This window comes from Myripristis murdjan, chromosome 4 (assembly GCF_902150065.1).
Source record: "Myripristis murdjan chromosome 4, fMyrMur1.1, whole genome shotgun sequence".
Taxonomy (NCBI): domain Eukaryota; kingdom Metazoa; phylum Chordata; class Actinopteri; order Holocentriformes; family Holocentridae; genus Myripristis; species Myripristis murdjan.
The window spans coordinates 25,205,257-25,228,952 of NC_043983.1; the positions used below are offsets into that span (position 1 = coordinate 25,205,257).

Genomic DNA, 23,696 nt, shown 5'->3' on the forward strand with positions numbered 1-23,696 from the left:
AATATCCTGTTATGTGGAAAAAATACACATTTTAAATAGCTGTAGATAACAAAAGAAGCTGACAAATGTATTTAAGTTCACCTAAATGAGTTGCCATGCAATTTCATTTTTATGATTGCATTATAATCCTACCCGTTTTTTTTCTATACTAGAGTGCTGTGACATTTTGCAGACAGTATTAGGGTGCTGATGTGGACCAATAAATATCTATCTTGGGATGGAATGTGTTTGCAGACATTGCACAATAATAATTTTACTTTCTCTGGATAAAACACAGGAGGTTAAAGACCTGTGTGTGGTAGTTGCATCATCATGACAGTTCAGAGTTTTCTTCTCTGACATAGATAATGTTTTTGGCTTGTAGCCTCTGACAGAATGATGTATGGAAGAAGGGTGGAAGCAGTCAGCCTAATGTTACAGTGGTGGCTAAGCTACTGTTGTTATAGACATGGAGTATGCCTGGATTAAGTAGTTTCATGCTATAGATTACCATTCAATGCAACTTTAGGCTGAGCAATATATATAATTTGTGTATGTGAAAAAAGCTTTTATGTTATGAATGAAGGTAGGAATCATTGCGGGATTCAGTTTATGTTATCAGTAGCAGTAGCTGATCGTATGGAGATCTTAGTTGTTTTGAGGTAATAGGAGGTCCCTGAGCCTGACTTCCAGTGAACTCCTTTCCTCCTCAGTGAGCGTCCCTTTGCTCTCAGCCACAGGTACCTTCCGTTCAAGTTGGTCTCCCCACAGGCACTAAACCACCAACCACCTGCCGAAATGTCATAACAAGAAATATCAGATGTGCAAACATATTAAGCCCAATAATCAAGACCATTGACTTCCACAACCATGGCCATCACCCAGGAAAGTAGAGCCATCATCAGACTAGACCGTAAACCTTTACTCATAAAGACCTCATCCAGGAACTTGGTTCCTGGATGAGGTTGAGCCATTTTTGGTTTCATATCAACTCAATGTGCAAATTCACAGTTTGTGTTTTATGAGGCAGTCTTCTTAGATATATTTTCATTTTGACAAACAGACACCTGTGGGGGACAAGGCATTAATTCCCTCTGGCCACTTTTTTTCTACAACTAGCTATATACGGACAGGAATTTCATATTGAGGGTGTGGTTGTTACCTGCATTATCTTCTTATTGTGTCTCTATTCTGGTGTGATGTGATGGTAACAAAATGGCCTTGTCTGGTAACAGCGCTTAATGGATCAACAATGTTTTTGAAAGTTGACTGTAGCAGTACTGCCTGTGCATGAGTTCATTACTCTGATTATACCTGTAGTGGTGATACAGGTACAGTAGGTATTAGGTGCTTGTGCTGATACTTGACTGTGTGTAATCTATCTTTTGTAATCCGTTGTTATTCTTTACCTGTGTAGTTGCGAGCACAGTTGGAGTTGCGCTGGTTGTCACTGACTCTGTCCTTTGTAGAGAAGCTTATGCCGGTGCTGTTGGCCATGGCATCAGGCAGGTCACCCGAGATGTAGCTGAGATGGAGGGTGTAGTGGGTGGAGGGACTTCCCAGTGAGAACTGGTATTCAGCCCAGTGCTTCTCCTCCTTCCAGTCAGCCAGATCGACACGTAGGATGTAGGCTCCCTGCCCTGCCAAGCTATGAATCTTCTTCAAGCCCAACCAGAACTCCTCTGTTAAAAACAATGCATCCCTTTTTACCCTTTGCTGGTTTATTTTTATGACACAAAATATTTGTGAATCATTTCAAATAGCAGTACTTGATTTCTACATTATTTTTTCTTTTCAATTTTGGTAGATTGATCCTATATCTCACATTTATTCACACATACCCATGAAGACTCATACTACATAAAGGTTTTTACCAATTAATTTAGCCATTTATGATGAGTCTTGTATAGGTTTAGAGACTCTTTTCTTGTTCCAGTGGAGGCAAGTTTAAACACTAGAAACCTGTTTCCCTTGGCCTGTGGCAGTGTGTTGTAGGCAGCTTTAAAGCAAAACCATTAGATAGCTGGTTGTAAAAAGAAACTGACACTGAAGAATTCATGGCTGCAGGAGCCATTGCTTCAATGGAATGTAGCATGACTGTACCTATGGGCAGCTAGCCAAGTCTAGCAAGTGTAAGAGAGAAATATAGCCAGAGTGCTCAGACAACAGGAAGTCATTCTGTCAACTGAAGGCTGATAAGCTACAATTACTACTTCCTTTGGCCGTCTGTACAGGAAGTACTTAAAAATGCCTTCCAGAGGCTGTTTCATTTTGTCCCTGAATGCACACTGGCTTTTGGTGAGAAGATGACAAGTCAGGGACAGAGACTGTGCTCTTATCTTCAAATGCTTAACCGAATTTCCACTTTACTTTCTATCTGTATGGCTGCTCAGACTGAGAAGATGAAATTCAGAGTCTCTGTGTTGTTGAACCAAAGAGTCTTTCACTCTGAATTCAGTTTTGGCTTTCATGAAATTATTTCATGAAAGCCCAAAGCCCATTTATTGGCTCAATTATTACACTTAATGATCAGAATCACCCATCCCATCAGGGTAATGGAAGCACCTTTAGCTGTATTTGGTGGTTGGGGGCAGGGTGGAGTTTTAGGGTGGCTGGATTAGTTGTGGATCTAATCCAGAGAAACCTCTGATTTGAGGTACCCACTTGATACAGCCCCAGTAACGTACCCACACTCACAAACACTCACTTCATTTGATTTGGTGTTTTGTATGATGCTTGACCTTGGAATATGCCACAAAAGATTACAAGACCATGTCATGCTTTTGTAAATTCTTCAAGCACTATTTTGTGCCTTTTTTCTTTTTATTTTGTTTTTATATTTTTGGTTTCAGTTCCTTTTATGTAGTTAGATGCTTAACTTTTTTTTTTATGTAGATTTAATTTCAATTGGAATCCTTAATTCGTCAAGATATAAAAATTTTGATTACTTCCCAATAATCTGAAGCACATTTTATACCAAACACTTAATAGCAAATGTGGATTTATGAAGAAAAACAGCATAATCTAATTTATTTAAATCTAATAGAATTAGAGTAAGACAGAATTTACTCACTTTCCAGATTTCCAAAGCCTTTCTCATACTTTTCCCATGTCTGGTCAAAATCCACAGAGCCATCATTTCTGTTTTGAATGATGGTCAAGCCCTCATCTGTGGAATAGGTGGAAAATAATTTTATGTCAGTTGACTGTAATGAAAGTCACACACACAAGCTTGCACAAGTGTCAGGAAGTCTTCTCAGGAAAGATGCCCACAGCAGTGTCTGACTTTTTGGATAACCTATTCTGTGGCCACCTAACTGGATTGCCCAGCTTTTGGGTTAATTTAATTATAAGCATTTGCACTTAAATGCTAAGGATTTATTTTACAAACCTGGTTCCCTCAAATACTTGCTAAAATAGGAGGTGTATTTTGGTGTGGTCTCTAAAGTACCACAAGATTGATTGCCTGAGTCTCACCCACCTGAACCCATTTCACAGTAAACACTGAATGGCTCCGATTGGTTTGGCTTGATAGTGTAGACTCCACTGTTTTTCTCTCCTCTGTCAAACAACTCACTGCAATCCGTGGGGAAATCTGAAACACAATGAAGAAAGACATTGGAGGATAGCATATGGTAAGAAATGTGGCAGCCACTAATGTGTTGCAACATAAAGTATACTCTATTTTCTATCCAAGTTACCAAAAACTGTTGAATTTTGTTTGTAGGGTGTGTTATTTTTTCACCTCTCTTACCATTTGTCTCCAGGCTAGTTGAGTTTTCTGTCAGATATTCAAACATATCAGGTTCCACTGGATCTGAATCAACCGCCTTAACAATTGTGTCTTGAAAAGTTTCATAGCTAAGCTGCAAGAGAAGGCACAATTTACAGTGTTAAGGAATGTTGTAAGACCTTGAACCTAAGACTGGTGAAATCAGATTGTGAGCTATATGTTTTCATTATATTGATTATATCTTGTAGTATATGGTAAAATAGCATAGCTTGTTTGGTAGTGACATAAGCAGAATTTTTGTCAACCTTTTCCTCCAGGCTTTTAATCTTGGTTTTCTGGTGGTCGAGCTGATCATGCTGCTCCCTCACAGCTTTCAGCAGATCAGAGATTGTTCTCTCCTGAGCCTCAATCACCTCCTAAAAAAGCCAGGTCAAAGTCACAGCTGTCCATTATACCTGTATATGTATGTTTTATTTAACAGTCTTTTGAAGAGCAAGTATGCACTGTCTATGGATATTCTCCTTCATCCAGGTCATCGTTCTCTTTGGGCAAATACAAGTCCAGTCACCTACGATTCAATTTGCCCAAAGAGAAGTGTGCACTGATATCTCTGGCACAAATCGGTAACTACAAGCCATCAGTTTGCCATCACTTTCTTCAATAACACCACGTTTATAAATTAATGAAAAATATTATGAATTTCACTCAAACCGAGTAGGAGATGGCAAGACTTGTTAATCATGCCAACAGACTGTTCAATTTTTCTTTTGTAAAAATTTTGGTTTGCTGTAGGGGACATATGTTAAAATTCTATTTTTAATTATTGCATTTTAAATGTCTTTAAATGTCTTGAAACTTACATGTCCTACATATTTTGACAGCATTTGAGCTGAGTTGCATGCACTCCTAGGGTTTTCAGATTTGTCATTAGACAAGAATGCAACTATTCAACCATGTAAGAGGGCATTTTATTCTTATCACATGAAGATCAATAATCTTTACATGAAATCTTTACATAGAATCTAACTAATGTGCAGTGGGAAATTGGATATATGTGGATGGCATCCAGGTTAACTTAATTTATTAAATCCAACCATTGTTTTTAACTTAATTTAAGGAAAATTTTTACATTACCATTTTTACTCACTCACCCGTCACCTATCTAATTTATGCACAAATAACCCACCATTAAGAGGTGCTATAATATACTCTCACATGAGCAGTTCTGAGGCATTATGCCAGCACTTGTTGCTTCTCACCTTGAGCGATCTGATTTCAATCAGCTGGTCTGCAGGGACGATGCTTTGTGATAGCCCCTTCAGTCTATCCTCCAGACTTCCCACTTTAGTCTGAAGCTGGCTGCGCTCCTGCAGGATGTTGTTAATCTTGGAATTTATCTCCAGCGATAGGTTCTTGATCTCCTCATTGTTGGTCTTCAGGAAATTGGTGGTCTTCTTTAGCTCCTCCTCTTCCTCCTTAATTTCCGAGGTGACCACTGAGAGTTGGTAAAAGGAGCGGTCAAAGATATTCAGCTTCTGAAAGATGTCATTGATTTGGGCCTTGGTTTTGTGGACGAACTCCCGCAGACTCTGGCCTAACTGGAGGAGGCCGTTTGCCAGAAGGCGAACGTCGTCCAGCATGGCAAAGCGGGATTTGGCCTCTGTTGGGGTTGGTGTCTGTGTCAGGACCTGTGAGGGCAGGGTTGGGTATTCTTCTTTGTCAGAGGTGTCCAGAGTAGGGAGAGTAGCTTCGAGACTGGCCACCAGCAGCAGCAGGCACAACAGCTTCATCATGGTTCGTTTGTCCAGTCTTTGTGTGGAACAGGAAGATTTTTCTAACAAACTGTTACTGCTGTCACTCTCTGACGCTGTGTGCAAGCCTCCCTTGACTCCTTTCCCAACCCTGTCTGTCTCTCCCGCTGGACTACCTTTGTTAAAATGATGTGAGAGCAGCAGGCTGCCCTGTATTATATACTACCCTCTCAGTAGAGGAGGGGGGATTAGCTGATCATTAAACCCTAGTATGTTTTAGCTCTGTACCCCCTCAAATCCCCCTGGAGCCCCCTCCTCTCCTGAACAAACAAATCACAGCAGTGAGCAAATAGCAAATACCCCCCCTCTCTCTCCACTATCTGTTTAACTCCAACCCACACCCGTTCAAAACCCAACCCCCCTTCTGTACCACACCCTACCATGTGCTCCATCTGTGGTGCTGAGCTTTAGCTGATCAGCAGAAAGCCAACAATGGCCATCACAGGTTTTTGATGGATTGTCGGTCTGATCAATCTCACCCCTCATAACCCTGCACACAACTTGCCCTGATTGATAATGCTGTGTGTAATTAATGTTCCTTGGTTTGATTTAGCGTCATGCTGAATCAGCCTAGCATCAGTCTCTCTCTCTCTCTCTCCTCTCTCTCTCTCTCTCTCTCTCTCTCTCTCTCTCTCTCTCACTTGCTCTGTTTCTGTGTCTCTCTTTCTATGTGGGTGGTGATGTGGGGAGCGGAGTGGACTTGTCATCTGCTCCAGGGTTATGCTTCTAGGTGTGAATGATGTTAGAAAGTTTGGACAGTGTGTACTCATCATCTTGGTTTTATTGCTCATTCTCCCCCTTTTTTCCAGAATGTCATGCAGTTTACCATAACTCAAATTCCACATGACATGAAGTGGTAGATATATATACTGATTTGCTTGCACCTCCTACAAGGTCCATTTGCGTCCACTGAATCCAGTCATAAAAGCATTTTTTTTTAAATGGCAAATTCTTAGTCAGTTGTTTGACTTGGCTGTCTACTGAAAGCACTCACTCAGACTTGGACAGTTCAGTACAACGCAGGAAAAAATGTGGTCACCCTGCCAGAATTGCAAACTTAAGCTGTATTATTGGAATGTCTTGCAATCAGCATTTCTCTGTGTGGGCATGTTATGTTGCTCTTCCAGCTTAGCTAAGCTTAATGTAATGCCCCCAATAATCTGAGTTCTGTTGAGCATTTGGTGTAATTCAGGACAGTAGATTTGAATGTGCCTTAGAGAGTTTAAAGCATAATGCTGAACATATGTCACTATATGTGGTTAGGAAAAGCATGGCATTAATGTATTAAATACCATCTGGATTTTTTTTTTTCTTTTTCTTTTTTTCCAGGCCACCCTTTGCTGGCTTTGGATAAATTACAGTGGAAATTTTCCACATTCTGGCTCTTTTAGCGTGCCACAAAATGCCTTAAAGTTCTGTTAATTACCTCTTCCTAGTAATATGTGGTTGCTAGAGTAGTACTTTACTTATCAACAATGCATAGCTTTTCTCTCAGACCTTCATATGGCAAGAGAAATATTTGACTGTAGACTAAACCTATAATCATGATTTGCTTGCTCAGCATAAAGTTGGTGATGTTATTATTTATTCATTCATTCATACATTCATTCATTTGTTCCTAAATGCTGTTCTCATTTATTTAGTATACTGTTGGTCCAACATGTTTCTTGGTGGTTTACAGTGGGAATTTGATAGTAAATGTCTAAGCAAGCCTCCTGGACCATTATATTCTCACAATTTAGTACTACACACATGGGACTGGTATTATGTGGGAACCTTGTGAAAATGAGAACTACTTACTAACTTATGTGTTTTAAAGAAATCCACTCACACACACACAGTTCTGACCAAGAAAACCAAGATGGAAGTTGGCACACTCCCGTATTTGACCCGTATTTATTTATTTTGTTCAAATATATTAAGTAGCTGATATGTTAATGGTATTCAAGACATCACAATGCAGATATACAAAGCTAATTTTCAATTAAATAGAAAAGTGTTATCAAGTTATTGAGCAAGGAATAACCAATGAACTGAGTACGTCTGCTTGTCTAATTCAGCATGTTAAGTAGTTTTTATTGAATAAATTTTTATTATTTACTGAGAGTAGGGAGTGCACTGCAACCTGATTTTTATGGTCAGTGTTTTATTTGGATTTAACCTTTCATAAGTGCTGATATGATACGAATGTACCATCCACGAGAATTCACCTGACATTGGTACATGGGACTATTTTTTTTTTACATGGCATTATTATTATTATTATTATTATTATTATTATTATTTTTTTTTTTATAAAGGATTAATCACAGTAAAATAGGTATTATCACCTGTTTATCTTATTTTTGCTATAAACGAGCATTTTTGAGGCATGCACACATTTTTGAAGGATTTACTGTAAACGCAGCTTGCTTTTAGTGACTTATGTTAAACTCATCAGCACTCTATATCTTGCAGCACTAGATATCTTGTGACCATATTTAAGTATTTAACTTAACATATTTAACTTCAGCACTCTTTCCACTTTTGAAATTCTCCAGTATTGTGATTTCAACCTATTACAGCAACCCCATCAGCATTATTCTTTCTCTGCATGTTTGCATTTACCATGAATGACTGCTGGCCTAGTGTTGAGGGACAGCGTGCAGGTTCAGTAAACAATGACATGTCCTTTTATGTACCCTTGGAGTCCAACATAAGGGAGGTAGGTAATCTAGGTGCCATGTATGGCTAGGCTGCCTCCACAGCCATCCTTTACTGATTAACTTACGTTGAATCTGATGAGTAGAACTGACCAATCAGAGATACTTCCTTTTGTGCTTATAAGGAATCACTGCAAATCATTCGGGGTGCTATTTTAGTTCAAGTTCAGCAATCCCCATGAAAGCTGCCATTAAAATTATTAGGAAACATTTGGACGTGCTCGATGGAGGGAAGAAAGACAGGGAAATGAACAGAGTACTAATTGTCGGGGAGAATAGATTCCCACGCTTCCCAGTCAGTTGTGGCTCCAGCTGTAGTCTCTGGGGGGCCGCCCCCCGCTGTCGGCTACGTCACTGCGGTTTGTCAGCTGATCTTGGGTTACTCTGCACTTCCTATGGTGGGAACCCTGCCACTACCACACACATTCACACAAGCACTGGGTGTTTTGATGCACATTACCTCTACTGTTCTCCACTGGATGCAGTTACAGTAAACAAGGATTTTATTTTTCAAACTCTATTAGTAAGTTATTGGCCAGAAAGAAAAGAATAATTGTATTTGTCAAGTTGGCAGGCAAACAGCAAAGGCCCACCATACAGCAGTCTTTGTAGTGTAATGCAGTTCAGTTCAATGCAGTTACGTACCTTTTGTTGTAGTGTGACCATGACAGTATACGACTATGACGGCGTCAGTATACAGAATTGTTTCCGTTATTGTTAATTTCTTTGTCCCCATCTTGGCATTGATGCACTGGCCAGTCTTCAACCTCTGGAAGTCAGTATGAGCTAGTGCTTTATTTGTGAAAATTTAACAAAAAGGTTGGATAGGGATAAATAATTGCTTTTCTTCGATGGCCTGCTTTTCGTGTAGGCTGGCAGTAGCAACCTTCTACCCTTCCTCCACTGTGCTGGAAAAAGTAGGTCAGCTATTTACATTGTACCCTCTGATTGACAGGCCAAGCCCCCCGTTTCTACCAATTAGACGATAGTATACATACCCATTTACCCATTCTATGAATGGGTAAATGTAACCACAATATTAAACTAGGGCAAGCAGATTCAGAGACACAGATGTCTGTGAAAAGATCAGGGGTGAAAATGATCCAAAGAGTAACAGCCATAGCAAAATTAGGGTGAAAAAGAGAGAAATGTTGAATATTGATTTTCACTGTGGTCAGTGGAGGTTGAACCCCGCTAAGCTCAGTTTACCTACTTTTTCTTAGGCGGAGTAGTTTGCCAGCATTTTAGTGAGACATCAAAATTATGTACTTTTTATTTAAAAACATGCTTTAATTGTTTACTTTATCATCATCACCAACTGGAACATTCATGGACCACTGCATTCTTGGATATAATTCATTACTTTGGAATAATTATTGATATTATCGGTCCACATCATAAATGTAGTACAGAGAGAAAGCAGCTATGATGTGACTTTGCTTTGTCTTTTCTTTATGGAAACAAACAAACCACTTAAGCTAATTGAGGGGAAGCAAAAGAGATTTATTTAACTGTCTCCCTTATTATTTATTTATTTATTTATTTTTGCTTTTTTTTTTTTTAATGATGTCCCTGGAAATCCCAGTGAGCTGAGAAATGCTGTGTTGTCACAGCAACAATAGACATACAGGGGTAAAGGAACGGTCACTTTGAAGAGCTCCACCAAGCGTTGAATTCAGATAAAGGTTGAAAGAATGTCAGAAGACGTTTGTCTGAACATCAGTACGCCATACATAGCTGCTCATCAAATCTCTTTTAAGGTTTTAAAAATGGATTTCAAATGAAAAAAGTTGTATTATATCCTACATACTCAGGCAGTGCTGTTAAATAATGTATGGGAATGGATGCATAATTCTGTAGAGAGCAGACAAAACTCATGTCCTTAAATATAATGGGGTTAAAGTCATTTTTGGATACCTGGTGTTGCCTTACCTTACATGTTTTTTTTCTATCTGTTTTTCATTTGTATTGAAACATTAACTGCAACATGTATGTGTATATGTTTTTCAGGAATCTGCTGTATGTGAACCCACAGAGTCTGAACTTTGCCAACCGTCAAGGCTCTGCTCGCAACATCACAGTGAAAGTGCAATTCATGAACGGGGAGGATCCAAACAATGCTATGCCGGTAAACCATGTGACAATATCTTGTACAATTAAAGTGTCTTGAGTGTTGAATTTGTCTTCACTTGTCATTTTGATGATTTCAGTCAATCAGTCTTTGTGTTTTAGCTTCTCTGTATGTGTTGCTATGATGTTTAAGTATGGCAGTACTCAAACAACATAAAAATAACTATGGCATGGCCATACAGTCATCTTATGGTCGAAATTATTGTTTCTTATTCTCCAGGTGATTTTTGGCAAATCCAGCTGTGCAGATTTCTCCAAAGAGGCCTACACTGCTGTAGTTTATCACAACAGGTAAGTTTGTTGAGTGTTTTTTTGAGCAAAGTGTCACATAGTCAACCAAAAGGTGGGCACTTTTTGTTTGGCTCAGTGACCTGAGATCATAAAGAATTAGTTGACAAAGGCACGAATCTGAAAATTATCCACAAATTACCCAGCGTTTTCCAGAAACTTGGGAAAATGTGAGTGATGTGAGCAGTAGATGGCATGTTGAAATTGAACAGAATATTGTACTTTTAGTGTCTTTTATAGTGGCATCTGTTGGCATTGCCATTGCAACCCTGTAGTCTGAAAAAGCAAAATGCTGAGTTTTGCACTTGAATGTTTTTTCACGATACTCATAAGATTCTGTGAAATCCACAAGCAAGCCAAATTTTTTTCAGGGTGGATTGAAAATGAAGCTCACAAATCTTCTTGTTTAATTCAACATTAGCATGACCTCTACTCTTAACACTTGTAATAATATATTTATTTACCCCTCTAAGGCATTAATTAAGAATGGCTCAGTCAACCTTTTGGAGATTGTCCAGTGATGCCCTTGGTACAGGGTGCCTCCATCTCTATATAGGAGCTCAGGGCTCTCTAATATTTTATCACCACTATTAGGTGCTCTTTACGACACCCAGTGGTTTGTCATCTGTCACCCAAGGGTCATACATTCAAGGTTAAAGTTAATCAACCTGTGACCGACGCACGGCCTGACTAGGACAATCGTCCATCATGACTTTTTCCAGCCCTTTCGAGTGCTTATAGTTAATGGTCAATTACAGTCAGCATTTCACTCAGAGATGGCACAATATTTCTCTTGTCAACACTCTCAAAGGCAAAAAGGAGAAAAACTATGTAAGAGAAAGTCTTAGCCTTTGTCATAATTTGTCAGTAGGCCTGCTTTAGGTTTTGAGTTCTGTCAAACTTTTGGGCTTGTTTGACCATTTGGTCAGTCTTGCTGCTAAAAGGGTTACTGTCAATAAAATCCTGTTGCTTGTTTAAGAGTTAGTGTGGATCACTGTCCACCTTTGTACTTTTGCCTGCTAATGGCTTTGATGTTCTGTGCTCAGCCATTAATATGTTATCTTTTCCATTAGGGAAAAGATTGCTCTTGTTACCACTCTTTGCTGGGGATTTTTTTCCTTACTTGTCTGCAAAAAAAGTGTTTGTTCCCATGGGAAATGAGGGCCCTTTCTCTGCCTGTGTGGAGCTCTTTTGGTCATTTTAAGCCTTTAGACAATCCTAGTGGTTTTGTTGATGGGCCTGCTGTACTTTTGGGTTGTCTGTTAGTTTCCGGGCCGTGGCTTATAGACCAAAAGTGCTCCTGTGGGACTAGAGAGAATTCAATTGAAGTAGGTTACGTAATTGGGGTTTTCTTTTTTTAGAACTCCTGGCTTACGGGATAAGACCTTGCTCTGCCTCGCTGATTCCCAAGTTATAATCAGACTGAGCTATATATAGAAGAAATTAAAGAATAGGAGATGTGAACTCTTTTATGTAATGATAATTGCAATAATGAAAATTTTAGGAAAGAAATGCTAATGAAATCATGCCTACCTTACTGTAATTTGAATGAATCTGCTGACCTACAGCGGAAATGCCCCCTTTGGGCAAGTCAGTGTTAACAGGTTATATAATGGGCTATACCATGGTCCTATTTTCTGGCAATCAAATGGGGGAAACCTAAAGTTATATATAACAACTCTCCCAGATTTAATCAAAAATGAACCATTCTTTTAGAATTAACATGTGTAGGGGCATGCACACATCTGTAGTCAGCTGGGGAATAATTCACTGAAGAAAGGGTAAGACAAGGAAACATTGGTTGTCAGTTTTGCACAACTGTGATACTTACACAAAGAATATATGTTTTTGTTCTTTACACTGTTTAGTTCCCAAAATAATCTGTTTTGGCTGGTTACCTTTTATAAACACTATTTGTTTATTAAACCTAAGTCCATTTGGTTTGGAGTTGTGCTGTGTTCACGATATTGATTGCCATCATCAGATCTCCTGACTTTCATGATGAGATCAAGATCAAGCTGCCTGCTTCGCTGTCGGACCACCATCACATCCTCTTCACCTTTTACCACGTCAGCTGCCAGCAGAAGCAGAACACACCTCTGGAGACTCCCGTGGGATACACGGTATGTACCAGCCACAGTCACACGTACACACTCACTTTTGTGACATACAGTACGTGTAGGCACTTAGGTAAACTTTTGTGCATGCCCATTCACAATTACTCACTGCTTAACACTAAGGTGTTTCCCACTTTTCGTCTCTCTCTCTCTCTCTCTCTCTCTCTCTCTCTCTCTCTCTCTCTCTCTCAGTCACAGGTTATTCACTCCATCCTTGCTTGTAATGATGATGATTTTGTTCAGTTGAGACTTAATGTATATAATCTTAGGGAAAAAGTGGATATATGAAAATGTTTTTTTCCCTCACTTTGTTCACTCTCCCTCTCTTTCTCCTTATCTAGTGGATTCCCATGTTGCAGAACGGCCGTCTACGAACAGGCCACTTCTGTCTGCCTGTATCTCTGGAGAAACCACCACAGTCCTACTCTGTGCTTTCCCCAGATGTAAGAAAATACTTCCGAGGACACACCAGTGTTTTCATTTGATATAGAAATCTGAGTTTATTTTTAAAAGAGGGCAGTTTAAAGAGGCAGCTCTGATTCTTTGTGTGAATTAATTTAACAAGAGTGGTGTAGTGCAACAGACAACTGAAGCAAATTGTTACATGGGTGTGTTTTTTTAGCATGGAAATAGAGCAGTGTATTGTGCTGCAGCTTGATCTCAGAGGTTCCTGATGTGCCCACCTAAATTCTGACAGGCAAACACCTATTCTTACTATATCTAACTATATATGTTGCATTTTATCTAATTTTTGGCTGAGACGGAAAGTTGCCAAAACAGCCTTAAAGCCTAATCATTGCAAGTGAGTTAGTAGTCCTACCACAAACACTTGGCCAATCTCACTTTTTCAGCGGTAGCAAAATAATTTGTTTTTTCCAAAGCAGCAATGTTTTATTCACTTGTGTTATTATACTTCAGGTTCCCCTCCCAGGAATGAAGTGGGTGGACAACCATCGAGGAGTATTTAATGTGGAAGTGGTAGCTGTTTCAACCATCCACACACAGGTAATTGCTGTGTGTATGATAACTTTACTGCCAGTAGTTTTGGAACATAGCTTCTCCTCCCCCTTCCCCATTCACTTGCCGTATTAAGGCCGGTCAGTGCTAAAACTCATTGTCATTCTGTGTAGGATGTGCACAGTGAGACGTATTTACTGTTTCTTTGTGCTGATGCAAGTTAACGTGTGTTTTGATCTTGATCTCATCCCTGCTTGTCTCTCCTATCCTTCCGGTTGCTATCGACTGTTTTCAATGACACGAGTGCCAGAGAAAGTCATTAAAATGCCTTTAAAGTGCATTGAATTGTAGATTTTTTTCACTGCTGGTAAATGAAATCTCCAAATAATGTGGTTTTCAGGTTTAAAGAAAGATAGCCTCATTCTCAGATCAGTCGCCATCAGAATCATTTTCACAAGCCTCACACAAGGAATCATATAATTTCAATTCAAGAAAAGAGAAACAACCACACATTGGTTTTTGTTCACTGTTTCCTTCATTGTTTTCACACTTTGGCAGTAATTCCTCCCCTGCACCAGTTCATTAGCGAGTGAACCTCACCTCGCTAATAATTTACTGAGGTCTACTCCATCTCTGTGTCGGTGGTGGTGAGGAGGGCTTGACTGTGGTCCCTAGGAGCCTAACTGGGGCTAATGTGCTCATAAATCACTGCTCCTGGGCAGATTAGACTCGCTGGATTCCCCTGTGCTCTTGCAGTAACTCGGGCTCAGTGGTTTCCACTTGGTGAGCCAACTTGCTTGCTCACAGTTACAGATGAGTAGATCCAAGCTTACTTTAGTTTTATTTGTTGACTCCCCTCCCCCCCTTTTGACTGATTTTTCTCTTCCCGTTTTCTCCACCTTATTTCGCCATGTTCTTTCTTTGTTTTTCCCACTACTCTTTTTTTTATTATTATTATTATTGTCCCCTTAAATATCAGAGAAGAGACTATGGATTGGGATCTGTCTATCCCTCTGTTACATGCTATTTCTGAGCCTCTGCTGGCCTGTTTGGGATGAAACATGAGGGAATAATGGATTTTGACACTGTGGTCCAGCATTTTGAATATAAACCTGAATATTAAAATTGCAAGCAGCGATTGAATGGGCCATGCCAACTTGTTCCTTTTGTGGGGGACGTCAGTGTCACTGGTGACTTGTCTGTGTACTGTTAACTGTTACCCTTTTCACCTACCTTTTTTGCCATTCCTCTTTTTCTACTCTCCTCCCTCTCCTCCTCCTCTTTTGTATCCCCCCAATCTTTCCATCCAGGACCAATACCTGGACAAGTTCTTTGCCTTGGTTCATGCCCTAGATGAGCACATGTTCCCAGTGCGGATAGGAGACATGCGCATCATGGAGAACAATTTGGAGACTGAGCTTAAGTCCAGCATTGCAGCGCTCAACTCCTCCCAGTTGGAGCCGGTGGTTCGATTCCTCCACCTGCTGCTTGACAAGCTGGTGCTGCTGGTGGTGCGGCCGCCAGTCATTGCAGGACAGATAGGTATTTTGTTGTGTTATATTTAAACAACAAGATACAAGATTAAGTGTTTTTCTGTGATTTTAGAAGATCTAGGAGGCATTGTATAATATGTTGCCATGAGGGTCACATGAATATGTTTTTATGGTATTTTGAAATTACTTTGGACATGACTCAGAGTCTTGACTGCAGACTGAATAAATCTGATTTACAGTTAGGTCCACACGTATTTGGACAGTGACACAATATTCATAATTTTGCCCTTGTATACCACCAACAGTGGATTTGAAATGGAGTAATCAAGACTTGATTGAAATGCAGACTTTCAGCTTTAATTTAGGGGGTTGAATATGGCATTAACCGTTCAGGAATTACAGCCAGTTTTATACATTGTCACCCCACTTTTCAGAGGCTCAGAACCCTCAACATTTTGGAGCCTAATGATGGTCCCCTTCACTTGCATAGACACCACTTTGGATCGCATGTTGAGAGTTCTGATAAACAGCTACAAAATGCAAATGCAAACACTTGGAAATAACTCCAGACCCTTTATTTCCTTAATTTGTCATGGAATAATGAGGGAAAAGACCACACCTGGCCATGAAACAGGTTTTTAAGTGTCCAATTACTTTTGAGCCTCTGAATTCCTAAGAAGTTAATGCCATATTTTTGTTCAACCCCTTAAATTAAAGCTGAAAGTCTGCACTTCAATCCCGTCTTGATTACTCCATTTCAAATCCGCTGTGGTAGTGTAGAAGGGCAAAATTATGAATATTGTGTCACTGTTAAAATACTTATGTACCTAACTGTATATTCAGTTAGCAGAGGTGATGAACATAACATACTTAAGCTGCAGATACAGGATGTCCTAGTGGAGCCTCTTGTGAATGAGTGTATCTCATGCTTAGCATAACCGCAGCCTGCTGTGTGAGATTCACAACATTTGTCACATGTCAAACTTTAACCTTCTTGCTCCCAACTGTTAGTCTGTTGGAGCTATCAGATAGAGGGTATATGTCAAAACAAACAAAGCATGACATATATCCCACAGAGATGTGTAATAGGCCTGCTGTGTGGTCACACTTTTGGCAGTACATGTTGTATTCTGTGCTGGCAAAGGCACAGAGTTCCTAGAAAAACTTTAACTTTACCTGAAAAGTGTGACAAGATTAGAATGACGTGAGAAAATGTCAGTTTACACCCAAAGCACCTGAATGCATAGAAAGGCCATGGCCTCTTGAGTCATTGTCCCTTAATGTTGAAATGTGACAGGTGAACTTGAGACAGTAGATTAAAAAAAAAAAAAAAAAAATGTAAACATTTATATCTTGACTCTCCCAAGACATTCTTCTTGTGTACCTGTCTGTTTGATTATATGTTTTGTGTACATAATCCTGTGTACACATGTACTGTATTTGTATCTTTGCTTTTGTGTGTTGTGTATTTTTTTCGGATCTCTCTCTTTACTTCTGTTTGTACCCAATTTTGTGTGTGTGTGTGTGTGTGTGTACACAGTAAATCTGGGCCAGGCGTCCTTTGAGGTGATGGCATCCATTGTGAACCGTCTTCATAAATACCTGGACACCAGCCAAGACATGCACGGCCGCAACAGCCTGCTGTCCTCCTACATCTACTACGTCTTCCGCCTGCCCAACACCGACCCCAACTCACCGTCACCAGGTAGATCATCGTCAGTCCTGTTAACCCTCTCAGATTTTATTTTATTTTTTTATCTATTGTTTTCCATTTTCTCCTCCTATGTTCACTGCATCTTTTGCCTACCCAGCACCCACCTCAGACTCACCCCCACTGGGTGTCCCCCATCAGCCCAACCTACCATAAATTTTCTTTTTCTATTTCTGTTTTTTTCTTTATTTCCTTTTCTCCTTCCACATCCACTATGTCTTCTCCGTGCCCAACACAGACCTCAGCTCATCCTCAACAGGTAGATATTGCCCGTCAATGTACAATAGATTTTTTTTAAATAGTCTTGGTGTTATCGTTCCTCTTAATGTTAATAAATGCTCATTGCATTTGATATTTCGTCTTTGTAGAGCATTTGATGCTTAGTGCACTCTCTGCCATGAAATCCTTTCATATTACTTTACGAACCAGTCAGCCCCCAAACATGGATGTCCAATGTATCTACAGTCACACTGTTTATAGGCTTTTATTAGGTTGTGCACATGTGCTAAAAAATAGGGTTGGACCAATGTGGATTTTCAAGAGAACTGTATGCAAGATTGTACTTACATATAGCTGATATTTTGAGATGACAGTACGTCTTTCGTTTCCACAAAATTCAGAAATACCCAGAACTTTGTTCCTGATAGGGTAGACAAACCTGTGTAACAGCTTTTAGACAATGGATGCTAAAATTGTCCAGTGAAATCCGCTAACAATTGCATATTTGATTTTATTGTTTATTTATTTATTTATCCATTTATCCATTTATTTAAATAAAACGTCAGTCTCAGCCAGATAATTGACATTTCGGTCTAACCCTACCAAAAAGTAAAAAAAACACTTCTGCTGCCATATTTTTCAAGTACTTTTCATTCTGTTTAGAGCAGACTTTAACTTGAACAAGAACTTGCACAAGAACTGTGTGGTCATAGTAATTATTCCCACCTTCCCTGCTTTTCCATCTGCCTCCCTCTTTGCATTGTCCCAGGCCCAGGAGGGCTGGGGGGATCGGTCCACTACGCTACCATGGCTCGCTCTGCCGTCCGACCGGCCAGCCTCAACCTCAACCGCTCCCGTAGCCTCAGCAACAGTAACCCAGACATTTCTGGCACCCCCACCTCCCCTGACGACGAGGTCCGCTCCATCATCGGCAGTAAGGTAAAGTCATCACACAGTCTCTTCACACATGATAGCCAGTAAGTCATTTTTTCTCAGTACTTCCCACAAGAAACAAAAGAGGCACTTAAACTGAAAAATGCTGTGTGTTATTCCAGTGTGGATGGACTTTTATGATTTTGACTGCCATCTCCATACCATAGCTGTGTTTGTCAGGGTTAAATATTTAACACAACAGTAGTCACCAGCTTCTGTTGACTTGTGATCTATTTTAGACAAGTTCACAAAGGGGGTAACTATGCTGAGTGTGCAGTTCTATATCCTCAGGTGGGCAGAGGCCATGTATGTACACATGGGATCCATGTGGGCTTTTATTAACATGTAAACCCTGTAGCTAATGGGCAAACATAAGCTTGGACATCTTATCTCCTTAACCGCTGTAACAGCAACCTGACTGACACACATATACTCACACAATGGTCAACAAGGAGAGCTTGTGAATGGCACATAAAACTTAGAGTTTACAACCTCATCAGTGAAGCAGATGGTGGTAATGTAAAGAAGATAAGGATACTGTTTCATTAGCCATACATCTCTTGATGACATTAAGTAAAGGGTACTCTTTTGAATTATCCATTGCTTTACGTCTCTCTTTTTATGTGTGAGTGTTTGTGTTTTTTTTTTTTTTTTTTTTTTTTTCTCGTTAATTTGATATATGTTGTTAGGGCTGGGTATTGCCACTGATTTCCTGAATCAATTCAAATCCTGTTCACAAGATCCCATTTCAGTTCGATTTCTGATTCGATTTGATTCAATATCGATTCAGTTAGGGATTTCAGTTATAACTGCAATTTTGCTTGGATATGAAAGAGATTCTCAGAGAACTAGTGCTGTAAACTATATAAGTAACTTTCTAACTTGGTGCATTATTTAAAAATATTGGTGTTTACATTTACAATTCACCCTAAAGCAGTTACATTATTGTACCTTTTTTTTTTTTTTTTTACATTATTGTACCTTTATATCTTACATGAGCACCAATCAACTCTACTCACGTGTAGCTACCAGGGTTTTCAATAACACACACACACTTATTCCCCCCTCCCTCTCTCTCTCTCTTCTCTCTCTCTCTCTCTCTCTCTCTCTCTCTCTCTCTCTCTCATACTCACACTCACGCACACACACACACACACACACACACATCTCATCTGTGCTTTGTCCGTTAATAACAGACGCATGCATTCACTGCTGCTGTCCCGGTGCAGCAAGCAGAACGTGACGGGAAAACGGTCTGCTCACAGTGGCTGGAGGAGGCTATATTACAAAATCATAACAACATAGAACAACATAACATTAAAAGATCACCTCAATGAATCGATATTGGATCATTATGATGACGATCAATTCTAATCAGAAAATCGATTAATTGAACCCAGCCCTATGTGTCGTGATCTCTTTGTCTTCTATACTTCGTGATTTGCCACTTGAAACATGTTTTATTTGACCCTTAAAGTACTTGAGTGGTGATGAGTGAGTGATATGCCTATTTAATGGTCTTGCCTAACATGTAACCATGATGTGATGGATGCAGCCCCTTGTTTGATGAATGTTGCCTTTGCTGCCACTACTAAACTAAACCTGTCTTCTCTTGTCTCCGAGGGAGAGGAAGCTATTTTTCACCAGAGAGAGAGAAAGGGAGAGAGAGAGAGAGAGAGAGACACTATTCTTGCCTTGCTCTGTCTGAGAACCTCTTGTGTGATGATGATTTGGATCTTTTAATAACTGACGGCTAACCTTTTTTGGGCTCATGGCGTCTTTCAGCAGTCCTGATCTCTGAACCTCTTTAACCTGTCGTTGTTCCTTCCCTCCTCCTCCCCTGCCCCTCGTGCTGCTCGCTCGTTCCCTTGCCTCCTGCCTGCCCTGTGCCCTTTGACCCTGGCACCCCTAGGGCTTAGACCGCTCCAACTCGTGGGTGCACACCATGGGCTGTAAGAGTGCCCCCTGGGGATCCAGCCCTGGGTCCGCTCCAGAAACCATGCAGGTGGTTTACGAATGCCCCATCCTCCCCCGTGCCTCACTAAAAAAAAGAACTCAATTTATTTATCTTGAAGGGATACCGTGATGTTTTGAGCTTTGGTCTGCTATTGCACTTTGCCAGACACATCACTGAAATTAAAAGAAAAAAACGTCTTTCTTATCTCAATTAGGGATTTACATTTTTCAGGGATCAAGGCTTTTTAAACCCTCCAAATGCCCCTCAAACCAAATGGAAATTGCCTTTGTTGTGTTCTGATTATATCCCTCATTTGGCTGCTCTCAAATTGCTTCCATTGGTTTGAGTTTGCCCCCTTGAGTGATTGTAATTGCCAGCATGCTACTGAAAGATCTCTTAACCATGTAGAAGCTGGCTAGTGTTTTGCAAATGCAACAAAGACCAAAGTTTTCAAAATATTGCAGTATTCTACTAAACCCTTACCCACAACCCTCCCATGATCCCTCACATGGGAGTCACAGCCGCCTCCATGACCCTCCAGCTGCCATCTTTAGTGTTTAGGTGTCATTCCTCTCTGCTTACTACATCCAACACCTCTCTTTTTCTCAGAGTGCTTGGATGAAAAGCTGTAGAATATGAATCCAAACATTCTCATGCTTATTTTGAATCCATACCAAAGTCATCCATGGCTGCAACTTCTCAAACATATTTCACTGTTTCACTGTTGGCCTCCCTTTCCATGTCAAACTTGCCTGTCATTTTAGGATTTAAACCTTTTTTTTTTTATATATATATTTCAGAGTATTGTTTTAGTAGTAGAGAAAAAGAGTAGTGTTAGAAGTTCTCTTCCATCGGCAGTGGAGAATTTTGTGCATTCATTTTATTTCCGTCACTTCCTCATCTCTGCTTTTAACACATTTGTTCCCTCCCACTTTGTTTTAACCTTGTAGTCTCCACTGTCATCTAATATTCCTGCATGACTTCCTACTAATGTCACGACATTCACGGTGTGGCTGGAGCATTATGTGTGTGTATGTGTGCGTGTGTCTGCGTGCATGTGTATATTTTTTGTCTGTCCGCTTCAGTGTCCATCTTCATGTGATGTGTTGTCCTCTGTCATTTTAAGTTCACATGACATAAGCCTATGTCGCTTTGTAGGACATTCAGTATTGTGAGTTTTCAAAACCCAACATAAAAATAACTTGAGTAAATAAATTAATCATTTTATTTATCATCATAGAATAACAGCTATTTTACCAGAGGTAAGTTATATACGTATTAAAATAACTGTGCCCACATTGACAGAGTCTGAACGTTGTCAGCATTTTGCCAAGGATGGAGCATTGTGTCAGACTGCCTACCAAGAATCAGGCCTTTCATTACTGTAGGATTGATTTTGCGTTTGCCATTTCGCATCTGAATTAAAGGTACAAAATGTGATGAGTTATTTATTCAGATATGCAAACGAGCATAACAGAGCGTTTGGAGTTCACAAGTGTTGTTGACCAACACTGGATGATTCAGAGTTACCATGATGGCTGCTGAGACTTTGTTAGACAGTGTTAGAGTCTGCTGTGAGCCATGCTAACATACATGCGCTAAAGGGTGATGAATGTTCACACTATTTCAGTTGGATTACAGTACTGTTATACCTCTTTCAAACCACTGAGTAGGGTCAGACTGGGGTTATTTTACCCATGTTCAGCCCTTCTTTTGTCAAGCCAAGTCAGTCATCACTGGTTCCTCCCTGGTCATGACAATTCAGCTAAAACTGGCTCACTATCATGGATATGGTTAGAACAGCTTTTACATTTGTTGTTCAGGTAAGCAGCATATGCTCTGTGGAGCTCCCCTGAATATCCTGGTTTGCTCTCATCCTGCTTGTGCAGGTAAAAGCAGAGCATTATGACTTTTTGTAGCATATACATATCCCAAAACATATATAACTATGGCTGTACTTTGTGTAGCTCATATTTCTAACTTTATGTGTTACCCTAATATGTGTTGTGGTGCACAAATATTGCCTCACACTGTTATAAATGAAATATTATCAAGTTTATAGCTCCAGACCTCTTGAGTTTGTATACAGACACAAACAAGGATAGTCACTAGATGCTGCTGAAGCATCATGAAATTACATATTGTACCTTTAAACACTTACCTTAAGGGATGCAAAATGGCACACCATTAAGTAATGGCTGTGACTTAAAGTAAAAGTAGCCAATTTTATGCGTTCAGCCAATGCTATAGTGCTTGCTTGTGGCCATTTTGTATCAGCTTTTTTCCACACCTCCTGTTAAGCCCTGGGTTCAACTGGACGTCACTCTTGAGGTTTTAGAAATTGTGTTAGAATATGGACACAACTTTGAGTTGTGTCCGTGTCCTGTCTGTAATTGTTCTGTGTCTTCATGTTTGACAAATGTGTGCAAGAGGCTACAAAACTTTGTAGTGTGTGTGTGTTTGAATGCATGTGTGTGTGTGTGTGTGAGTGAGACTCAGCAGACACATCTTGTGTGCTGAGGAAAAAGGTGCAACTCCACACTCCCGTTGCTCCTCCACTAACTTTGTTGTCACCGTTCCATTCATCCCACCCATAGGCCATGGAGCGCTGTGGCAATCGCATGTCTTCGCACACTGAGAGCGCCAGTTTCTTGCAAACTTTAACAGGACGGTTGCCCACCAAAAAGGTAGAGCCACTTGCACAGGGGGAGGAGCCAACCCCAACCCCGCCCCACTCTTACTCGCCTCCTCGCCTGTCTGTCTGTGGATGTGTGCCTCTGGATTGGTTGATGTTGTATTTGGTGGTTGTGGAGTCTTGTTGGATGCTGAATGTCACTGTTCCGCCTCTTGTTCTGAGTGTGTGAAGGAGATTTTGATGTGAATGTTGGCTGTCGGTCTCTCACAAAAAGCGCACACCCCAGCAAAGGTGCAAGTTATTAATCCATAAACTTAAAAGAAATGAAGAAGGATCCATTTTTCTCTCCATGCAAATAAAATGTTTATTTACATTCTCACCAACATGTTTCTGCCACATGCCATGAACAGGCTGCTATGTTAGGGAACACTGCTTTTTGCATGGAGATGAGAGTGCATTTTTTCATCATTTCTTTAAAGTGATATGACTGTTGCACAGGAATGTGATTATGTTTGTGTGATTATTAATATTATTTTATGTTGTTGGTAACCCTAACACCTGTTTTTTCTGTTGTTAAACTTACTTTTGTATAATCAAGACAGCCTTTTCAGTGTTGGGAGGCACAGGAACTCTACTGAACTGAATTTTTATTGTTTCATATAGAAAATAGATATTAATTTATCTGTAAATATCAGTATTACAGAAATGGTCATTGTTAAGAATTAGAGGTTTCAAATTGGACCCCTGTCTGCCAGGTTAGTTTGATTTAGAAGTGTGCTATGTAATTATCTGTAATTACTTTTGTTCAGCATATTTTAGTGGTGCCAGTTAACATTTTTACTGAAATTATAAGCCTTCATTTAATCACATAATATCACATTTTAAATTTTACACTATATTCACTGTGTAATACATTCAGAACCTAGAGACTTGGCTGTATCAGAAGCTGTGTAGATTGAGGCTGACAGTGATACTTACAACGTAGTGCTTCACATTCTCTTTCTCTGCCTCTATTGCTTTGTGTTTTTCTC

At 40.0% G+C, this 23,696-nt stretch overlaps 2 protein-coding genes across 11 annotated transcripts in view; one reads left to right on the plus strand and one right to left on the minus strand.

Annotated features, from left to right (window-relative positions):
* Positions 1 to 23,696, plus strand: part of dock7 (dedicator of cytokinesis 7) — a 62,875-nt gene that overhangs the window by 17,781 nt on the left and 21,398 nt on the right. For 6 of the 10 annotated variants that reach the window (XM_030048821.1, XM_030048822.1, XM_030048823.1 and 3 more), the window contains exons 15-24: positions 10,236 to 10,353; positions 10,576 to 10,646; positions 12,628 to 12,766; positions 13,102 to 13,203; positions 13,679 to 13,765; positions 15,028 to 15,259; positions 16,751 to 16,915; positions 17,910 to 18,079; positions 19,986 to 20,078; positions 22,628 to 22,717. In XM_030048821.1, coding sequence (XP_029904681.1) covers positions 10,236 to 10,353; positions 10,576 to 10,646; positions 12,628 to 12,766; positions 13,102 to 13,203; positions 13,679 to 13,765; positions 15,028 to 15,259; positions 16,751 to 16,915; positions 17,910 to 18,079; positions 19,986 to 20,078; positions 22,628 to 22,717 — 1,267 coding nt within the window. The remainder of the gene's footprint in view (positions 1 to 10,235; positions 10,354 to 10,575; positions 10,647 to 12,627; positions 12,767 to 13,101; positions 13,204 to 13,678; positions 13,766 to 15,027; positions 15,260 to 16,750; positions 16,916 to 17,909; positions 18,080 to 19,985; positions 20,079 to 22,627; positions 22,718 to 23,696) is intronic. The other 4 variants (XM_030048824.1, XM_030048827.1, XM_030048829.1 and 1 more) reach the window with 1 other exon arrangement.
* angptl3 (angiopoietin-like 3) lies at positions 343 to 5,611 on the minus strand. The gene is made up of 7 exons (XM_030048833.1): positions 4,972 to 5,611; positions 4,018 to 4,128; positions 3,734 to 3,845; positions 3,461 to 3,574; positions 3,053 to 3,148; positions 1,389 to 1,661; positions 343 to 769 (listed from the first exon to the last, which is right to left on the minus strand). Exons 1-7 carry the CDS (start codon positions 5,503 to 5,505, stop codon positions 585 to 587), a joined length of 1,425 nt encoding a protein of 474 aa, XP_029904693.1. The 5' UTR covers positions 5,506 to 5,611; the 3' UTR covers positions 343 to 584.